The 22913-nt window shown below is 40.6% G+C and overlaps 1 protein-coding gene across 1 annotated transcript in view; it reads left to right on the plus strand.

Moving 5' to 3' along the window:
- Positions 1 to 379: 379 nt before the first annotated feature.
- Positions 380 to 22913, plus strand: part of LOC140287983 (uncharacterized) — a 31017-nt gene continuing 8483 nt past the window's right edge. Inside the window, exons 1-2 of the mRNA XM_072379160.1 lie at positions 380 to 4914; positions 5311 to 5501. Of these exons, the coding sequence (XP_072235261.1) occupies positions 380 to 4914; positions 5311 to 5501 (4726 nt within the window). The remainder of the gene's footprint in view (positions 4915 to 5310; positions 5502 to 22913) is intronic.

Here is a 22913-nt window from a genome sequence, read left to right on the forward strand (position 1 = left end):
CAGCATCGTGTTTCAAAATAAAGTTCGTGATTATAGTCATACGAAATACAGGAGCAACATCATGTTTCAAAATAAAGTTCGTGATTATAGTCATACGAAATACAGGAGCAACATCATGTTTCAAAATAAAGTTCGTGATTATAGTCATACGAAATACAGGAGCAACATCATGTTTCAAAATAAAATTCGTGATTATAGTCATACGAAATACAAAAGCAACATTGTGTTTCAATATAAAGTTCGTGATTATAGTCATACGAAATACAGGAGCAATATTGTGTTTCAAAATAAAGTCAAGGAGAATATCAAGATGAAATATCATGAAAATGATGAAATGCGCGAAAACAAAATTAAGACTAGCAATGACACTTATGCAAATATGAGAAAGAAGCAACAAGACATTGACTTTGTCATTGGTCAGTTTCGTCAAGACGTCAGCCGTGGTCCTGAATACATATGCTCTGTTTGTCATCGCTTACTTTTCAGGAAACAAGTGATTGAGTGTAAAAGATGTTATTATGAAAGCAAAAGACCAGAGGTTGCTGCACTGGCTAAGCGGTGTATAACATTACAATATTTACATGTTTGTGATACTGAATGTGGGCAGGAATGTCATTTGTCTGATAGTCCTTTTAGCAAATTATGGGTTTGCCATTGCTGCCATCAAAAAATGCTTAGAGGAAAACTACCAGAAGAGAGTGTCACTAACAACATGCATTTGGATGAAATTCCACCTGAGCTGAAATGTCTGAACTCTTTGGAGGAACATCTCATTGCTCGTCACATTCCCTTTATGAAGCTGCTGTGTTTGCCCCGAGGCCGTCAAAGAGCTTGCCATGGTCCATGTGTCTCTGTACCTGTTGATAACAGTAGCGTGACAAATGTTCTTCCAAGGAACGAGTGTGATGACAAAATGATAAGAGTCAAACTCAAACGGAAGTTGACATACAAAGGTCATTATGAATACATGTATGTGCACACTGATCGTGTAAGAAATGCACTGAGGTATTTGATCGCAAACAACAAGTGGTATGATGATGTGATTTTTAATGATGAATGGGTAAACACTCTGAATGGAAGTGATCAATGCGAGGCAAATGAGGACACCGAAGAGCTACCCGCTAACAGTGATGATGAAAATAACCTTGAAGAGCAAGCAGAGGAGGAACTGACCTACATTAAAGACCAGGGTGGCCTCTTGTCAGACACATCATTGCAACCTGTCAATCTGGGTTCAGAGATCATTGATCAGAATTTCCAGGATATACTGAGCATAGCACCAGCTGAAGGCAACAGTCCGGTTCGGTTGCTATCTGATAAAACCAACGAGGCCAAATGCTTTCCTGTTCTGTTTCCATTGGGTGGACCTACATTCCACGATGAAAGGGAATCAAAAATAACTCTGTCACGTTACCTGAACTGTCGCATTCTCAATGCTGATGGACGTTTTGGTCGCAACACAGACTACATTTTTTATGCACAATACATGTCAGAAGTGCATCAAGTCATATCTGGTGTATCAGTGGCAATGCGCAAAGGTGGTGGCAAGTCATCTCTGAAAGAAGCATCAGACCTGTTGTTGAACTCAGATTCACTAAGTAAAATATTACGAAATGATGAAGGGTACAAGTTCTTGCGAGGAATTCGTGGAACCCCACCTTACTGGATGTCAGTACAGAAAGATTTGTTCAGTATGATTCGACAACTGTCAATTCCAACATTTTTCATAAGCATGTCAAGTGCTGATCTGAGATGGCCCGAAATGCTTGGTTCTCTTTTGAGGTTGGAAGGAAAAGAAACACCTGTGGAGGATCTTGACTGGTCTGAAAAATGTGCGCTGATTGGAAGAAATCCAGTTACTGCAGCAAGAATGTTTGATCATCGATGGCATTGTTTTCTTCGTGATGTAATCCTGTCACCAGCTGAACCCATAGGGAAAATAAAGGACTACTTCTATCGAGTTGAATTCCAACAGCGTGGTTCTCCTCATGTTCACTGTTTGTTTTGGGTGGAAAATGCACCAAAGATTGATAAAGACAGTGATGCCGATGTGGTAACTTTCATAGACCGATACATTTCATGTGAGATTCCACCAGAGTCTGATGCAGAGCTTCATGAGGTTGTGAACAGTGTTCAAAAACATAGCACCAAACACTCAAAAACATGCCGTAAGAAAAATACAGTGTGTCGATTCAATTTCCCACGACCTCCATCAAGCCGTACTTTCTTTACAAGAAGTGGGAACTCAGAGGACTTGAGTGGAAAAGATGACAATACCAATGCCAATGCAATCATAAAGAAAGTGAAAACAGCACTGGACAATCCTGACTTGAATTATGATACAGTTGATGCTTTTTTTGAGTCTCTTGGGATACATCAAGGCCTGTTTGAGAGAGCATACAACATATGTTCCAAAAAGAAAAGCATTGTCCTTAAGCGAAATCCTTCTGAAATTTGGGTGAACCAGTACAATAAAGACTTACTGCGTGCTTGGCAAGGAAACATGGACATTCAGTTTGTCACCGATGCCTTTTCTGTTGTGGTCTACATACTGTCATACATCACAAAAGCAGAGCAAGAAATGGGTTTGCTGTTACAGCGTGCACAGAACGAGGCGAGGAATGGCAATCTTGATGCAAAAGCTGCGTTCAAACAGCTCGGCAGTGTCTACCTGCACAACAGAGAAGTTTCAGCTCAAGAGGCAGTGTATAGATTGACACGTATGCACTTAAAGGAATGTTCTCGGGAAGTACAGTTTATTCCTGTCGGTGAAAATCCTGTTAGGATGAGTTTGCCTTTGCATGTGCTCCAAGCTAAAGCTCAGCACCAACAGTCTGATGATGAGAGTAGCATTTGGATGACTAATGTGGTGGAACGGTACAAGAGCAGACCTCGATCAGCAGAAATGGAAGAGTTATGCCTTGCCAGCTTTTGCTCTCAATACAGAGTTATTTCAAAGTCTGAGGGTTCACAACAAAGAGAAGCACATGACATAATCCAACTCAACAACAACCGTGGCTTCATCAGAAAAAGAACCAGAACACAGCCTGCTGTCGTGAGATATCCCAGGTTTTCACCAACAAAAAATCCGGAAAAGTACTTTCATTCATTGCTGCAGCTGTTTTTGCCCTTTTATGAAGACTCGCACCTCAGACCACCTCAGTTTGATACATACGAACAGTTTTACAGAAGTGGTGCGGTGAAATGTGGCACTGACATTGAAAAAGTGCAATCAATTGTGGACTCCAATAAAGCTTTATTTGAAAAAGAAAGCGATGAGATTGACAAAGCCAAAGAACTGTTGGATAACGACATTGATTTAGAAGACGCTTGGGCTCAGATATGTCCGGAAACAGAAAGGGTACGTCTCAGTTGTTTGGATATCATGAAAAACAAAGCTGTAGATGATGAAGAAGGCAGTGATGATGTTGGTGATCTTATTCCCGACCTGACAGCAAACCCAAAGACAATATGCACTTTGGAAACTAATCACATGACAATGCCCCGAGAGGCTGCACTTGGTTTATTGCGAACATTGAATGAAGAACAGGCAGCAATATTTTATGCTGTTCGTCAGTGGTGTCTGCAGATACTCTTTGGACAGAATCCTGAACCGTTGCGATTGTTCATTACTGGTGGAGCAGGAACAGGTAAATCCCATTTGATCAAAGCCATCCACTACGAATCTACACGACTGCTGTCACAAATTGCTGACAATCCAGAGGATCTGACTGTGCTTCTTACAGCACCCACTGGTGTGGCTGCATATAACATTGGTGCTGCAACTATTCACAATACATTCTCCATTGGTGCAAATGTTAAACTGCCTTATCAACCTCTTGGTGATGAGAAGGTCAATACTTTAAGGATGAAAATGCGAAACTTACACATTTTGATCATCGATGAAGTGTCCATGGTTGACCACCGTCTTTTGGCCTACGTTCATGGCAGACTACGTCAAATCAAACAGACTGGTGATTATTCTTTGTTTGGAAATGTTTCCCTGATTTGTGTGGGTGACTTCTTTCAGTTGAGACCTGTCAAAGGCACACCTCTTTTTTCTGACAACACAGAAGTCAACATGTGGGACAACAACTTTGAAGTTGCGGAGCTTACTGAAGTTTTGAGGCAAGAAAATGCAGATTTTGCGGATATGCTGAATCGCCTCAGAGTTCGTAAAAAGAATGAATGTCTCAGTGCCCGTGATGTCCTTGCATTAAAGCAACGTGAAACTGGTGAAGGCTCCACAGACATTCACATATATGCTACAAATGCAGAGGTTGATAAATACAATATCACCAGATTGCAAGAACATTGCCCAGATGCAATCAGCATAGATGCCCAAGATTTTACACGGAGTCCCAAAACTGGAAGAATGGAACCAAAATTAGGCTTCCATACAAAGGTTTTCAACTCATGCTTGCCAAGGTGTGTGTCATTGGGCATTGGAGCAAAGGTGATGTTGAAGAAAAATATAGACGTGTCTGACGGCCTTGTCAATGGTGTGTGTGGTACGGTTGTGGAAATTATTAATGGTGAAGATGAGGATGACATTCCTATTGCTATCCATGTTGAGTTTGAAGACCCTAATGTTGGAAAGATGCAGAGGTCGAAATCCAAAAGAAGTTCTGAACGCTCTACAATTGTGGAGGTACAAGAGGATCAAGTATCAAACGCTGGTGGAATACGAAGGCAATTTCCTCTCACCCTGGCTTGGGCAATGACAGTACATAAGTGCCAAGGCCTTACTGTGGACAGAGCTGTTGTATCACTCAACAAAATCTTTGCTGCAGGGCAAGCATATGTTGCATTGAGTCGGGTGAGAACTCTTGATGGACTGATTATTGAGGACTTTAAAGAGGCAGCTATATTTTGTGATGACAAAGTAGACACAGCCATGAAAAGCTTGCCAAAGTTCAACTTTAAAAGTATTGGTTCAGCTGACATTGATCCGGTCTGCACAATTGCACTCCACAATGTACAGAGTTTGAATGCTCACTTTGACGACATGCGATCCCACAAAACCATCATGAAAGCTGACTGTATTTGCTTAACAGAAACATGGCTCAATGCAGACAGCAAAGACCAACCACAACTACCGGGATATGTCTTTAATCACAATCCAAGACAGAACTGTTACGATGACTCTGACACAGTTTTTACAGCATTGAAACATCAGCAAAGAGGAGGAGTTGGTTTGTATTATTCAGACAACATTGATGTGCAGGTGTCAATTCCAACGAGATGCAACTTGGAATGTTTGTATTTCCATATATCTCATGTAAATTTGACTGCTGTTGTTTTGTACAGGCCAAGTTCCTACAAGATTGACATGTTTCGACAGCAGTTATCACAGGTCGTCTTTGAACTCGAGAAGCATGCAGGGAGGAAGGTGATCATGGGAGACTTCAATGAGGATGTCTTTGTTTCGTCTACTGTGGCAAAATTCCTGGAACAACATGGATACACTCAACACGTCCAAGCAGCTACAACAGAAAGAGGTACGTTAATAGATCATGTGTACTGTAAAGATGTAGGAGATGTTGTTATCGATGTTGTACAGACATACTACAGTTTCCATGAAGCAATTCTTATCTCACTGTTGTAATATTTGTGTTTACAATGTGAATTATTCACCATTAGATGTTCTGTAGATGTTCCGTCCGCTATTTGGGGTTTGGGGGGGTCGCAAGGAGGGAGCGATTTACAGGACGGCTCCTTGCAGGGAGTGGGAGGGTATTTAATCTATTTTCCAAAAGAAGTTTTGTGTTTTGGAGACCAGGGCTGGTTAGCATGCTTCCAAACAAAAGAAAAAAAATAATATGAGTGTCTGTCTGATATTTTGTGATTGTCGCAAGTGCAACCCTAGCTATCACAGCTACTTAGTAACTTTCTCCCTCTCTTTCAGTTCATCATTGACAGATTAGTTGGCACACAATTATGTTCATGCTTTTGGAATGGGTTACTGTTAAGATCTTAACAGATGTGATCTTAACAGTAAGATCTGTTAAGATCATATCTGTTAAGATCACTTGTTAAGATCTTAACAGATCTTAACAGATCTTAACATGTGGGTCCATTTAAGACTACAGTCATTTTATTTTTAGTTTATTTTTAGTCACTGCCCCATAGTCACTGCACTTGCACTTTGTCTCCTGTACTGACTACCCTTGCATAAACTAGCCCTGGTCTCCAAATAAAAGCACATTGAACAATATCTAAACATAAGCTTGGTGAAAATGTATTTTCATACATTTCAGACAATTTATTGTCTCGATAAATAAATGATATGCTCAGTCAGCTCATTTGAAGCCATTTAATCATTAGGCCTATCTAATTATAACGTGAATGTAAGGAGTTTTAAAAATGTGTTTTATCCATTACAGTTCCAGGCTTATTTAGTTCAATATGCTGTGTGCTCTTTTTAAAAGTTTTTTCTTCTTTTAAAGGAAAAAGCCATACATATTAAAAATTTGTGACACAACCTTAAACCAAACTTCTTTTGGAAAACTTGTTACTTCATTTCATTCTTGTTTCTTTGTTTTTACAATTGATCACAAGTGGGCAGGGATGGCTATGCTGTAATTTCTATCTTTGTTTGTCATTCAACTGTCTAATCAGCATTATGTTCACCTTGCTTCTAAAAAAATTCAACTGTGCTACACTTTCTATGCAGCATCTTTTCTTGGTTATCTTTGTAATAACAAAGATAAAGACATTTTAAACATAAAGTTGTTTAAGAACCTGTTCAGCTCGATCATGCATGGTACAGACAGTTTCTGTAATGTATAGAATCGGTTGCAGTGTCTAAACAAAAGAGACAATTTTGTTGTTTGCATGTACAGATACTGGTACCACCAACTACGTCAAAAACATAATTATGCTACTTTCAAATGTAACCAATATCAGACTGTTGCTCATGTGTTGGCCTGTACGAGTAGTGGCACAATAACCCGAAGAGAATTTATGTGGATATGCCACTGTGATCTTACATTGATTCCTTGTTCATTTCTAGGGATACAGCAGGGCATACTTACAATAAGAACATAACCTTTTGTCAAATGTCTACATCTCCTGAAGTCCTGCTCACTTGTGATCCAGTTTTGTAAACAGGGTCTTTTAACACTGTGTACTATTTTCTAATAATGTTTCTGTTGTACACTATTTTATAATGTTAATTTAATGTAAAAATTCTGTTTTGACAGTTATGGGACCATTCACTGCATTAATTGTGTGCGTGAGTGAGTAACACAAGGCTATTGCATTTGCCTTCATTTTCAGTATTTTTTGTTTTCAATTTCTGTGTTGTGTGTCCCATTGAAGATGAATTGTTGTTAGGCTTTTCTGGTTTACTTGTTGTTTTTATTTCATCACTGTGCATTTGTAATAGAGTTAAGTATTACTTAAGGATTACTTAAAAATGGGCAGTTATTTTGCAAAAGCCAACTAAGGAATATTGCCCACTTTAAGGTGCACAACAAAATGTTTGTAAGTTTACTGATGTCAAAGAACTGTACAAATCATGTTTTCCCAAAACTTAAAAAGCTGTGTGGACCTTGCCTATCTACCTGGTTCAATTCCCACAGCATACACAGACGATGAAACCTGCAAAGACTTTTGAACATCAGCTATACAACCTGCAAAAACAGCTGTCACTCATTTGACTTTTGCATCCTTGGTGCTTCGCAAAGCTGAAATGTCTTCATCTGTGCCCTGGAACTTCAAAAGAAACTACACCTCTTGAAAATATGATTATTGGAAACAGACAGGAGAAATGATGGAAATTTTGTGAGTATCTCCCCTTCCACAATTAGAAATTCACGTATCTTTCACAAGATTTAATGAACAAACATTGTTCTGTGTTTATTGCTGACAGTAGTTTTCCACCTGTGGTCCATGCCTGTATTTGGGTATTTCCAACTGAACCCTGGCCGTCCAAGACCCATTTGAAGAAAAAAAATGACAGCAGTCTGACTTAATGGTCCTTGATTTAATTTCATTACGTGAGTATCAATTCATGCTTTTGCTTTAAATAAATGTATAACCTATGTATTTTGCCAATGCTGAAAATTTCTTTGATTTATTCATTACTAGATGTATGTCCAACATCTGCAGCCCACTGAATGATTTGTACCAGCCACAGAACCTGTTGATGGTCATCGACCTTTACTATCCATGGTCATTCCTAAAGACTGCTGTGTTTCACTGTACACCTTCTGAACTGCAGAAATGTGATTCCAAGAAATGTTTCTCAGTGACAAAACATGTAAGTATACAGACTGTTCCAAACTACATTTTAATTGTCATTTTTCTATGTTGTTCAATATTAGGAATGAAGTGCTTTATTTTGTTTGATTGGCCTGCTGAGGAACATGTACCAACCTATCTAGTATGCATGTTTTATGCGATTTTTTCTTACAACACATTGTTCATTGCCAGGTATTGAATGTGCACTGAGGGTCATGTCGCTTTAACAACATCCATAGAACAACAGGAAAACACTGTGCTATGATCACCATAATGGAAGATCTTCTCAACTCGACTGCTCAGAGCCGATGGATATAATCTGTGGACGTAACAACACAGTTCTACAAGTTGATCTGGCTTCTTAACGTTTGCTGCGGACACTTGCTGAGACTGTCTGGAGCAGTCTCCTATCTCCTCTACTACTTCTGCAGCTACAAATTTTCAAGACATCAACTCCATGCTTGCTTTTGTGACTCTTATAAACAGTGAAGGTACTGACTGCTCCTGCAGTCAAATTGTTTGTGCATACTGCAAAGTCTCTATGTAATAAGGTAACCTCAGCTGAAATTTATGTTCATCACAGAGTCCTTGCTCTGACGACACAGTCCTTGGGAAACTCCGCACAGTACTTCATGCTTTCACCACATCAAAACTAGATTATTGCAACTTACTTTATACAAGCCTTACTCAAATGACCTTAAGCTGGCCTTACACTATACTTTTTTTCAGTCTTAAGAGTCTGAGATTAGATTTGATAAGTCCTGCCGAAATCTCAAGTAATGACAGAAGCACAGCACACTGCCTTTCCACTAGTTACATATTGAGCGAGTATGACTGGACAATGTCCAACTAGTGAGCTGTTATCTCACAGTAGTCTTTCACAAATCTTAAACAAATCTTTTTCATGTCTTTCGGTGTAAAGCCAGCTTTACCCACAGTACATCTTGTCCAGGATGCAACTGTCACAAGTACAAAAACACGAAATACTTCACCTTTGTTTTTATTAAGCTGCACTCGCTGGCAGTGAAATTTAAGATACATTTTAAAATTCTTTTAATAAAAAAAAAAACAACATTGAATGGATCGGCTTCTAAATGTATCACTGACTTAGTAAGACCTTATTCTGCGTTTAGTTAGGTAATCCTCCTAAAACCTTGTCTCAATTCCCTTTTCACTTAAAAAAATGGGGGAACTTCCTCTGTGGTTATACTCATGCTCTGGGATGATCTCATTCATATCAAATGTTGTACAACTACAAATAGTTTTGTTGAGTTGTTTATTTTGTTATTAAAAAAATAGTTTGAAATACTCTTGATCATGTTTTTTATTTTATTGTTATTATCATTACTAAGATACAGTATATGCCCACATAAAATACCTATATCTTCCAAACGTCACTCAAATTTTTGGGTCTCTCAAATAAGTGGTCACAGGTCTGTTAGAAGTTTGAAGTCAAAACATCAAATGGTTGTCGAGATATGGCCTGACTTCATGTTCAGCGGTGTTAGTGTTTGATTGGCTGCTACAGGCAAACGGAAGCTAGATTAAAAAATACACATGATACCTTTTATGAGGCTTGGTCTGAAGAATCTATGTGTCAGGTCCCGTGGAAATCAGACAATCTGGGTGAACTGTAATGTGTTTTGAAGGTTTTTTATATAATTCAAAATGGCGGACAATCCAAGATGGCGCTCATGACGTCATAGTGTGTGTTGACCTCGGCTATATCCAGGGATAACAACGGTACCTCATTTGTGAAATTTGGACAAATGGGTCCAAAGATATAAGCAAAAATGCATTTTTGCTAAATATAGCGCCCCCTATAGGTCAAAGATCACTACAATTCTTGGGCCTCTTAAGGATCGAGTTATGAGTCTGTGGTAGGAGTTTGATGTCAAAAGACCAACCGGTTGCTGAGATATGGCCTCACGTCCTTTTTGGCGTAGTCGCCACAAATTTTGATTGATTATATTGGGTGAACAAAGTTGAAATTGAAAAATCCGCTTCGTATCCTTTGTGTGGATTCGTACAAAGATACTCTGTGCCAATTTTCATGAGAATTGGTCAAAATGTGTGACCTGTGAAACTTTTTGAAGGTTTTCAACAAAATCCAAGATGGCGGAAAATCTAGTTAGACGGAAAATGACGTCATGGGGTGCGTTGGACTCGTCATGATCCAAGGATTCCAACGATACCTTGATTTTGAAATTTGGATCAACGAGTCAAAAGTTATTTAGCTGAATGGGCTTCAAACTTTGACATGTTGGTGGCGCTAGAGAGTTTAGAATTTGGGCACGAAATTTGTTGAATTTGCTAATGGGAATGTGCTAAATAGATGTGCCAAATTTCACAACTTTTTACCATTGCGTTAATGGGGCTGCCATAGACTTCAATTGCAGCGGAAAGTAGAAGAATAATAATAATAATAATAATAAGAAAAACTACTAAAACAATAGGGTTCTGCAGCTTCGCTGCTAGACCCCTAAATATAGCTGCAAGCAGCGATACGGGGTCTAGCAGAATAGCAGGTAAGCATACGGCTGCTCAGGAAGGCATCATGAGTCCATAGACCAAGTTTGGTGTTTGAAATGAACTCGTCTTCATCCAGGGATTCCAACGGTACCTCATTTGTCCAATTTGAACCAACGGCTCCAAAGCTATGAGCAAAATGCAGTTTTTCTACTTATAGCGCCCCCTCTGGGTGGACGTTCACAAGACTTCTTGGGCTTCTTACAGACTTGATTATGAGTCTGTGTTAGAAGTTTGATGTCAGAAGAGCAAATGGTTGCTGAGATATGGCCTCACGTCCTGTTTGGCGCATCATTGCTGAATTTGATTGGCTGCTACGGGCAAACGGAAACGAAATAAAAAAATCAACATGATAGATCTTGTGAGGCTTGGTCTGAACATTCTATATGTCAAGTCCCGTGGAAAGCAGACAATCTGGGTGACCTGTAATGCGTTTTGAAGGTTTTTGATATAATTCAAAATGGCGGACAATCCAAGATGGCGCGCATGACGTCATGAGATTGATTGACCTCGGCTATATCCAGGGACTCCAACGGAACCTGATTTGTGAAATTTGGACAAACAGGTGTAAAGTTATGAGCAAAAATGCATTTTTGCTAAATATAGCGCCACCTATAGATCAAAGATCACTAAAATTCTTAGGCCTGTTAAGGATCGAGTTATGAGTCAGTGTCATAAGTTTGATGTCAAAAGACCAACCGGTTGCTGAGATATGGCCTCACGTCCTTTTTGGCGTTGTCGCCGTTAACTTTGATTGGTTATAATGGGTGAACAAAGTCGAAATTGAAAAATCCGCTTCGTATCCTTTGTGCGGATTCGTCCAAAGATACTGTGTGCCAATTTTCATGAGAATTGGTCAAAATTTGTGACCTGTGAAACTTTTTGAAGGTTTTCAACAAAATCCAAGATGGCGGAAAATCTAGTTAGACGGAAAATGACGTCATAGGGTGCGTTGGACTCGTCATGATCCAAGGATTCGAAAGATACCTTGTTTTTGAAATTTGGATCAACGAGTCAAAAGTTATTTAGCTGAATGGGCTTCAAACTTTGACATGGTGGTGGCGCTAGAGAATTTAGAATTTGGGCACGAAATTTGTTGAATTTGCTAATGGGAATGTGCTAAATAGATGTGCCAAATTTCACAACTTTTTACCATTGCGTTAATGGGGCTGCCATAGACTTCAATTGCAGCGGAAAGTAGAAGAATAATAATAATAATAATAAGAAAAGCTACTAAAACAATAGGGTTCTGCAGCTTCGCTGCTAGACCCCTAAATATAGCTGCAAGCAGCGATGGCGGGGTCTAGCAGAACAGCAGGTAAGCCTGCGGCTGCTCAGGAAGGCATCATGAGTCCATAGACCAAGTTTTGTGTTTGAGATGAACTCGTCTTCATCCAGGGATTCCAACGGTACCTCATTTGTCCAATTTGAAACAACGGCTCCAAAGCTATGAGCAAAATGCAATTTTGCCACTTATAGCGCCCCCTCTGGGTGGAAGTGCACCAGACTTCTTGGGCCTCTTACAGACTTGGTCATGAGTCTGGGTTATAAGTTTGATGTCAAAAGATTAAATGGTTGCTGAGATATGGCCTCACGTCCTATTTGGCGTGTCAGCGCTGAGTTTGATTGACTGCTACGGGTAAACGGAATCGAATGTAAAAATTCCAGGTGATAGCTCTTGTGAGGCTTAGTCTGAAGATTCTATGTGTTAAGTCCCATGGAATTCAGACAATCTGGGTGACCTGTAATGCATTTTGAAGGTTTTTGACATAATTCAAAATGGCGGACAATCCACGATGGTGCGAATGACGTCATAGGGTTGGTTGACCTCGGATATATCCACGAATTACAACGGTACCTCATTTGTGAAATTTGGAAAAACGGGTCCAAAGTTATGAGCAAAAATGCATTTTTGCTAAATATAGCGCCCCCTATAGGTCAAAGATCACTATAATTCTTGGGACTGTTTGGGATCGAGTTATGAATATGTGTTATAAGTTTGATGTCAAAAGATTAAACTGTTGCTGAGATATGGCCTCACGTCCTTTTTGGCGTAGTCGCCGCCAACTTTGAATTGATGTAGCTAATTAACAAAGTCGAAATTGAAAAATCCATCTCCTAACTTTTGTGCGGATTGGTCCAAAGATACTATGTGCCAATTTTCATGAGATTTGGTCAAAATTTGTGACCTGTGAAAATTTTTTAAGGTTTTCAACAAAATCCAAGATGGCGGAAAATCTAGTCAGACGGAAAATGACGTCATAGGGTGCGTTGGACTCGTCATGATCCAAGGATTCCAACGGTACCGCATTTGTCCAATTTGAACCAACGGCTCCAAAGCAAAATGCAGTTTTGCTACTTATAGCGCCCCCACTGGGTGGAAGTTCACCAGACTTCTTGGGCCTCTTAAAGACTTGGTCACGAGTCTGTGTTATAGGTTTGATGTCAAAATATCAAATGGTTCCTGAGATATGGCCTCACGTCCTGTTTGGCGCCTCAGCGCTGGGTTTGATTGGCTGCTATGGGCAAACGGAAGCGAATTAAAAAATTCCACGTGATAGCTCTTGTGAGGCTTGGTCTGAAGATTCTATGTGTCAAGTCCCGTGGAAATCAGACAATCTGGGTGACCTGTAATGCGTTTTGAAGGTTTTTGATATAATTCAAAATGGCGGACAATCCAAGATGGCGCGCATGACGTCATGAGATTTATTGACCTCGGCTATATCCAGGGACTCCAACGGTACCTGATTTGTGATATTTGGACAAACAGGTGTAAAGTTATGAGCAAAAATGCATTTTTGCTAAATATAGCGCCACCTATAGGTCAAAGATCACTATAATTCTTGGGCCTCTCCGGGATTAAGTTATGAGTCAGTGTCATAAGTTTGATGTCAAAACACCAACCGGTTGCTGAGATATGGCCTCACGTCCTTTTTGGCGTTGTCGCCGTTAACTTTGATTGGTTGTAATGGGTGAACAAAGTCGAAATTGAAAAATCCGCTTCGTATCCTTTGTGCGGATTCGTCCAAAGATACTGTGTGCCAATTTTCATGAGAATTGGTCAAAATTTGTGACCTGTGAAACTTTTTGAAGGTTTTCAACAAAATCCAAGATGGCGGAAAATCTAGTTAGACGGAAAATGACGTCATAGGGTGCGTTGGACTCGTCATGATCCAAGGATTCCAGCGATATGTTGTTTTTGAAATTTGGATCAACGAGTCAAAAGTTATTTAGCTGAATGGGCTTCAAACTTTGACATGTTGGTGGCGCTAGAGAGTTTTGAATTTGGGCACGAAATTTGTTGAATTTGCTAATGGGACTGTCCTAATTAGATGTGCCAAATTTCACAACTTTTTACCATTGCGTTAATGGGGCTGCCATAGACTTCAATTGCAGCGGAAAGTAGATCAATAATAAATATAGCTGCAAGCAGCGATGGCGGGGTCTAGCAGAATAGCAGGTAAGCCTGCGGCTGCTCAGGAAGGCATTATGAGTACATAGACCAAGTTTGGTGTTTGAGATTAACTCGTCTTCATCCAGGGATTCCAACGGTACCTCATTTGTCCAATTTGAACCAACGGCTCCAAAGTTATGAGCAAAATGCATGTTTGCTACTTATAGCGCCCCCTCTGGGTGGACGTTCACCAGACTTCTTGGGCCTCTTACAGACTTGATCATAAGTCTGTGTTAGAAGTTTGATGTCAAAAGAGCAAATGGTTGCTGAGATACGGCTTCACGTCCTGTTTGGCGCATCATCGCTGAGTTTGATTGGCTGCTACGGGCAAACGGAAGCGAATTTAAAAATTCCACATGATAGCTCTTGTGAGCCTTGGTCTGAAAATTCTATATGTCAAGTCCCGTGGAAATCAGACAATTTGGGTGACCTGTAATGCGTTTTGGAGGTTTTTGACATAATTCAAAATGGCGGACAATCCAAGATGGCGCAAATGACGGCATAGGATTCGTTGACCTCGGATATATCCACGGATTACAACGGTACCTCATTTGTGAAATTTGGACAAACAGGTGTAAAGTTATGAGCGAAAATGCATTTTTGCTAAATTTAGCGCCACCTATAGGTCAAAGATCACTAAAATTCTTAGGCTTGTTAAGGATCGAGTTATGAGTCAGTGTCATAAGTTTGATGTCAAAAGACCAACCGGTTGCTGAGATATGGCCTCACGTCCTTTTTGGCGTTGTCGCCGTTAACTTTGATTGGTTGTAATGGGTGAACAAAGTCGAAATTGAAAAATCCGCTTCGTATCCTTTGTGCGGATTCGTCCAAAGATACTGTGTGCCAATTTTCATGAGAATTGGTCAAAATTTGTGACCTGTGAAACTTTTTGAAGGTTTTCAACAAAATCTAAGATGGCGGAAAATCTAGTTAGACGGAAAATTACGTCATAGGGTGCGTTGGAATCGTCATGATCCAAGGATTCCAGCGATATGTTGTTTTTGAAATTTGGATCAACGAGTCAAAAGTTATTTAGCTGAATGGGCTTCAAACTTTGACATGTTGGTGGCGCTAGAGAGTTTAGAATTTGGGCACGAAATTTGTTGAATTTGCTAATGGGACTGTCCTAATTAGATGTGCCAAATTTCACAACTTTTTACCATTGTGTTAATGGGGCTGCCATAGACTTCAATTGCAGCGGAAAGTAGATCAATAATAAATATAGCTGCAAGCAGCGATGGCGGGGTCTAGCAGAATAGCAGGTAAGCCTGCGGCTGTTCAGGAAGGCATTATGAGTACACAGACCAAGTTTGGTGTTTGAGATGAACTCGTCTTCATCCAGGGATTCCAACGGTACCTCATTTGTCCAATTTGAACCAACGGCTCCAAAGTTATGAGCAAAATGCATGTTTGCTACTTATAGCGCCCCCTCTGGGTGGACGTTCACCAGACTTCTTGGGCCTCTTACAGACTTGATCATGAGTCTGTGTTAGAAGTTTGATGTCAAAAGAGCAAATGGTTGCTGAGATACGGCCTCACGTCCTGTTTGGCGCATCATCGCTGAATTTGATTGGCTGCTACGGGCAAACGGAAACGAAATAAAAAAATCAACATGATAGCTCTTGTGAGGCTTGGTCTGAACATTCTATATCTCAAGTCCCGTGGAAAGCAGACAATCTGGGTGACCTGTAATGCGTTTTGAAGGTTTTTGATATAATTCAAAATGGCGGACAATCCAAGATGGCGCGCATGACGTCATGAGATTGATTGACCTCGGCTATATCCAGGGACTCCAACGGTACCTGATTTGTGATATGGACAAACAGGTGTAAAGTTATGAGCAAAAATGCATTTTTGCTAAATATAGCGCCACCTATAGGTCAAAGATCACTAAAATTCTTAGGCCTCTTAAGGATCGAGTTATGAGTCAGTGTCATAAGTTTGATGTCAAAAGACCAACCGGTTGCTGAGATATGGCCTCACGTCCTTTTTGGCGTTGTCGCCGTTAACTTTGATTGGTTGTAATGGGTGAACAAAGTCGAAATTGAAAAATCCGCTTCGTATCCTTTGTGCGGATTCGTCCAAAGATACTGTGTGCCAATTTTCATGAGAATTGGTCAAAATTTGTGACCTGTGAAACTTTTTGAAGGTTTTCAACAAAATCCAAGATGGCGGAAAATCTAGTTAGACGGAAAATGACGTCATAGGGTGCGTTGGACTCGTCATCATCCAAGGATTCCAGCGATATGTTGTTTTTGAAATTTGGATCAACGAATCAAAAGTTATTTAGCTGAATGGGCTTCAAACTTTGACATGTTGGTGGCGCTAGAGAGTTTAGAATTTGGGCACGAAATTTGTTGAATTTGCTAATGGGACTGTCCTAATTAGATGTGCCAAATTTCACAACTTTTTACCATTGCGTTAATGGGGCTGCCATAGACTTCAATTGCAGCGGAAAGTAGAAGAATAATAATAATAATAATAATAAGAAAAGCTACTAAAACAATAGGGTTCTGCAGCTTCGCTGCTAGACCCCTAAATATAGCTGCAAGCAGCGATGGCGGGGTCTAGCAGAATAGCAGGTAAGCCTGCGGCTGCTCAGGAAGGCATTATGAGTCCATAGACCAAGTTTGGTGTTTGAGATGAACTCGTCTTCATCCAGGGATTCCAACGGTACCTCATTTGTCCAATTTGAACCAACGGCTCCAAAGTTATGAGCAAAATGCATGTTTGCTACATATAGCGCCCCCTCTGGGTGGACGTTCACCAGACTTCTTGGGCCTCTTACAGACTTGATCATGAGTCTGTGTTGGAAGTTTGATGTCAAAAGAGCAAATGGTTGCTGAGATATGGCCTCACGTCCTGTTTGGCGCGTCATCGCTGAGTTTGATTGGCTGCTACGGGCAAAGGAAAACGAAATAAAAAAATCCACATTATAGCTCTTGTGAGGCTTGATCTGAACATTCTATATGTCAAGTCCCGTGGAAATCAGACAATTTGGGTGACCTGTAATGCATTTTGAAGGTTTTTGACATAATTCAAAATGGCGGACAATCAAAAATGGCGTGAATGACGTCATAGGATTGATTGACCTCGGCTATATTCAAGTATTCAAGCTGTACCTCATTTGTGAAATTTGGACCAAGGGGTCGAAAGATATGAGCAAAAATGCATTTTTGGTAAAAATAGCGCCCCCTATAAGTCAAATATCACTATAATTCTTGGGCCTCTTCGGGATTGAGTTATGAGTCTGTGGTATAAGTTTGATGTCAAAAGACCAACCGGTTGCTGAGATATGGCCTCACGTATTTTTTGGCGTTGTCGCCGTTAACTTTGATTGGTTGTATTGGGTGAACAAAGTCGAAATTGAAAAATCCGCTTCGTATCCTTTGTGCGGATTCGTCCAAAGATACTGTGTGCCAATTTTCATGAGAATTGGTCAAAATTTGTGACCTGTGAAAATTTTTTAAGGTTTTCAACAAAATCCAAGATGGCGGAAAATCTAGTTAGACGGAAAATGACGTCATAGGGTGCGTTGGAATCGTCATGATCCAAGGATTCCAACGATACCTTGTTTTTGAAATTTGGATCAACGAGTCAAAAGTTATTTAGCTGAATGGGCTTCAAACTTTGACATGTTGGTGGCGCTAGAGAGTTTTGAATTTGGGCACAAGATTTGTTGAATTTGCTAATGGGACTGTCCTAATTAGATGTGCCAAATTTCACAACTTTTTACCATTGCGTTAATGGGGCTGCCATAGACTTCAATTGCAGCGGAAAGTAGAAGAATAATAATAATAATAATAAGAAGAAAAGCTACTAAAACAATAGGGTTCTGCAGCTTCGCTGCTAGACCCCTAATAATAGGAAAAGCTAGTAAAACAATAGGGTTCTGCAGCTTCGCTGCTAGACCCCTAAATATAGCTGCGAGCAGCGATGGCGGGGTCTAGCAGAACAGCAGGTAAGCCTGCGGCTGCTCAGGAAGGCATCATGAGTCCACACACCAAGTTTGGTGTTTGAGATGAACTCGTCTTCATCCAGGGATTCCAACGGTACCTCATTTGTCCAATTTGAACCAACGGCTCCAAAGCTATGAGCAAAATGCAGTTTTTCTACTTATAGCGCCCCCTCTGGGTGGAAGTTCCCCAGACTTCTTGGGCCCCTTACAGACTTGGTCATGAGTCTGTGTTAGAAGTTTGATGTCAAAAGATTAAATGGTTGCTGAGATATGGCCTCACGTCCTGTTTGGCGCATCATCGCTGAATTTGATTGGCTGCTACGGGCAAAGGGAAACTAAATAAAAGATTCCACATAATAGTTCTTGTGAGGCTTGGTCTGAACATTCTATGTGTCAAGTCCCGTGGAAATCAGACAATCTGGGTGACCTGTAATGCATTTTGAAGGTTTTTGACATAATTCAAAATGGCGGACAATCAAAAATGACGTGAATGACGTCATAGGATTGGTTGACCTCGGCTATATTCAGGGATTCCAGCTGTACCTCATTTGTGAAATTTGGACCAAGGGGTCGAAAGATATGAGCAAAAATGCATTTTTGCTAAAAATAGCGCCACCTATAGGTCAAATATCACTATAATTCTTGGGCCTCTTCAGGATTGAGTTATGAGTCTGTGGTATAAGTTTGATGTCAAAAGACCAACCGGTTGCTGAGATATGGCCTCACGTCCTTTTTGGCGTAGTCGCCGTCAACTTTGATTCGATGCACTGGGTGAACAAAGTCGAAATTGAAAAATTCGCTTCCTAACTTTTGTGCGGATTTGTCCTAAGATACTCTGTGCTAATTTTCATGAGAATCGGTTAAAATGTGTGAACGAAGAATCCTTTTGAAGGTTTTCAACAAAATCCAAGATGGCGGAAAATCTAGTCAGACGGAAAATGACGTCATAGGGTGCGTTGGAATCGTCATGATCCAAGGATTCCAACGATGCTTTGTTTTTTAAATTTGGATCAACGAGTCAAAAGTTATTTAGCTGAATGGGCTTCAAACTTTGACATGTTGGTGGCGCTAGAGAGTTTTGAATTTGGGCACGAAATTTGTTGAATTTGCTAATGGGAATGTGCTAAAGATATGGGCCAAATTTCACAACTTTTTACCATTGCGTTAATGGGGCTGCCATAGACTTCAATGGTGGCGGAAAGTAGAAGAATAATAATAAATATAGCTGCAAGCAGCGATGGCGGGGTCTAGCAGAACAGCAGGCAAGCCTGCGGCTGCTCAGGAGGACATCATGAGTCCATAGACCAAGTTTGGTGTTTGAGATGAACTCGTCTTCATCCAGGGATTCCAACGGTATCTCATTTGTCCAATTTGAACCAAAGGCTCCAAAGCTATGAGCAAAATGCAGTTTTTGTACTTTTAGCGCCCCCACTGGGTGGAAGTGCACCAGACTTCTTGGGCTTCATACAGACTTGGTCATGAGTCTGTGTTAGAAGTTTGATGTCAAAAGAGCAAATGGTTGCTGAGATATGGCCTCACGTCCTGTTTGGCGCGTCATTGCTGAGTTTGATTGGTTGCTATGGGCAAAGGGAAACGAAATAAAAAAATCCACATCACAGCTCTTGTGAGGCTTGGTCTGAAAATTCTATATATCAAGTCCCGTGGAAATCAGACAATCTGGGTGACCTGTAATGCGTTTTGGAGGTTTTTGACATAATTCAAAATGGTGGACAATCAAAGATGGCGCAAATGACGTCATAGGATTCGTTGACCTCGGATATATCCACGGATTACAACGGTACCTCATTTGTGAAATTTGGACAAAGGGGTCGAAAGTTATGAGCAAAAATGCATTTTTGCTAAATATAGCGCCACCTATAGGTCAAAGATCACTATAATTCTTGGGCCTGTTAAGGATCGAGTTATGAGTCAGTGTCATAAGTTTGATGTCAAAAGACCAACCGGTTGCTGAGATATGGCCTCACGTCCTTTTTGGCGTTGTCGCCGTTAACTTTGATTGGTTGTAATGGGTGAACAAAGTTGAAATTGAAAAATCCGCTTCGTATCCTTTGTGCGGATTCGACCAAAGATACTGTGTGCCAATTTTCATGAGAATTGGTCAAAATTTGTGACCTGTGAAACTTTTTGAAGGTTTTCAACAAAATCCAAGATGGCGGAAAATCTAGTTAGACGGAAAATGACGTCATAGGGTGCGTTGGACTCGTCATGATCCAAGGATTCCAGCGATATGTTGTTTTTGAAATTTGGATCAACGAGTCAAAAGTTATTTAGCTGAATGGGCTTCAAACTTTGACATGTTGGTGGCGCTAGAGAGTTTTGAATTTGAGCACGAAATTTATTGAATTTGCTAATGGGACTGTCCTAATTAGATGTGCCAAATTTCACAACTTTTTACCATTGCGTTAATGGGGCTGCCATAGACTTCAATTGCAGCGGAAAGTAGATCAATAATAATAATAATAATAATAATAGGAAAAGCTAGTAAAACAATAGGGTTCTGCAGCTTCGCTGCTAGACCCCTAAATATAGCTGCAAGCAGCGATGGCGGGGTCTAGCAGAACAGCAGGTAAGCCTGCGGCTGCTCAGGAAGGCATCATGAGTCCATAGACCAAGTTTTGTGTTTGAGATGAACTCGTCTTCATCCAGGGATTCCAACGGTACCTCATTTGTCCAATTTGAAACAACGGCTCCAAAGCTATGAGCAAAATGCAATTTTGCCACTTATAGCGCCCCCTCTGGGTGGAAGTGCACCAGACTTCTTGGGCCTCTTACAGACTTGGTCATGAGTCTGGGTTATAAGTTTGATGTCAAAAGATTAAATGGTTGCTGAGATATGGCCTCACGTCCTATTTGGCGTGTCAGCGCTGAGTTTGATTGACTGCTACGGGTAAACGGAATCGAATGTAAAAATTCCAGGTGATAGCTCTTGTGAGGCTTAGTCTGAAGATTCTATGTGTTAAGTCCCATGGAATTCAGACAATCTGGGTGACCTGTAATGCATTTTGAAGGTTTTTGACATAATTCAAAATGGCGGACAATCCACGATGGTGCGAATGACGTCATAGGGTTGGTTGACCTCGGATATATCCACGAATTACAACGGTACCTCATTTGTGAAATTTGGAAAAACGGGTCCAAAGTTATGAGCAAAAATGCATTTTTGCTAAATATAGCGCCCCCTATAGGTCAAAGATCACTATAATTCTTGGGACTGTTTGGGATCGAGTTATGAATATGTGTTATAAGTTTGATGTCAAAAGATTAAACTGTTGCTGAGATATGGCCTCACGTCCTTTTTGGCGTAGTCGCCGCCAACTTTGAATTGATGTAGCTAATTAACAAAGTCGAAATTGAAAAATCCATCTCCTAACTTTTGTGCGGATTGGTCCAAAGATACTATGTGCCAATTTTCATGAGATTTGGTCAAAATTTGTGACCTGTGAAAATTTTTTAAGGTTTTCAACAAAATCCAAGATGGCGGAAAATCTAGTCAGACGGAAAATGACGTCATAGGGTGCGTTGGACTCGTCATGATCCAAGGATTCCAACGATGCCTTGTTTTTGAAATTTGGATCAACGAGTCAAAAGTTATTTAGCTGAATGGGCTTCAAACTTTGACATGTTGGTGGCGCTAGAGAGTTTTGAATTTGGGCACGAAATTTGTTGAATTTGCTAATGGGAATGTGCTAAATAGATGTGCCAAATTTCACAACTTTTTACCATTGCGTTAATGGGGCTGCCATAGACTTCAATGGTGGCGGAAAGTAGAAGAATAATAATAAGAAAAACTACTAAAACAATAGGGTTCTGCAGCTTCGCTGCTAGACCCCTAATAATAATAAATATAGCTGCAAGCAGCGATGGCGGGGTCTAGCAGAATAGCAGGTAAGCCTGCGGCTGCTCAGGAAGGCATTATGAGTACATAGACCAAGTTTGGTGTTTGAGATGAACTCGTCTTCATCCAGGGATTCCAACGGTACCTCATTTGTCCAATTTGAACCAACGGCTCCAAAGTTATGAGCAAAATGCATGTTTGCTACTTATAGCGCCCCCTCTGGGTGGACGTTCACCAGACTTCTTGGGCCTCTTACAGACTTGATCATGAGTCTGTGTTAGAAGTTTGATGTCAAAAGAGCATATGGTTGCTGAGATATGGCCTCACGTCCTGTTTGGCGCATCATCGCTGAATTTGATTGGCTGCTACGGGCAAACGGAAACGAAATAAAAAAATCAACATGATAGCTCTTGTGAGGCTTGGTCTGAACATTCTATATGTCAAGTCCCGTGGAAATCAGACAATCTGGGTGACCTGTAATGCGTTTTGAAGGTTTTTGATATAATTCAAAATGGCGGACAATCCAAGATGGCGCGCATGACGTCATGAGATTGTTTGACCTCGGCTATATCCAGGGACTCCAACGGTACCTGATTTGTGATATTTGGACAAACAGGTGTAAAGTTATGAGCAAAAATGCATTTTTGCTAAATATAGCGCCACCTATAGGTCAAAGATCACTATAATTCTTGGGCCTGTTAAGGATCGAGTTATGAGTCAGTGTCATAAGTTTGATGTCAAAAGACCAACCGGTTGCTGAGATATGGCCTCACGTCCTTTTTGGCGTTGTCGCCGTTAACTTTGATTGGTTGTAATGGGTGAACAAAGTCGAAATTGAAAAATCCGCTTCGTATCCTTTGTGCGGATTC

Source organism: Leuresthes tenuis, unplaced genomic scaffold (assembly GCF_036924035.1).
Source record: "Leuresthes tenuis unplaced genomic scaffold, fLeuTen1.0.hap1 SCAF_195, whole genome shotgun sequence".
NCBI classification, from domain to species: Eukaryota; Metazoa; Chordata; class Actinopteri; order Atheriniformes; family Atherinopsidae; genus Leuresthes; species Leuresthes tenuis.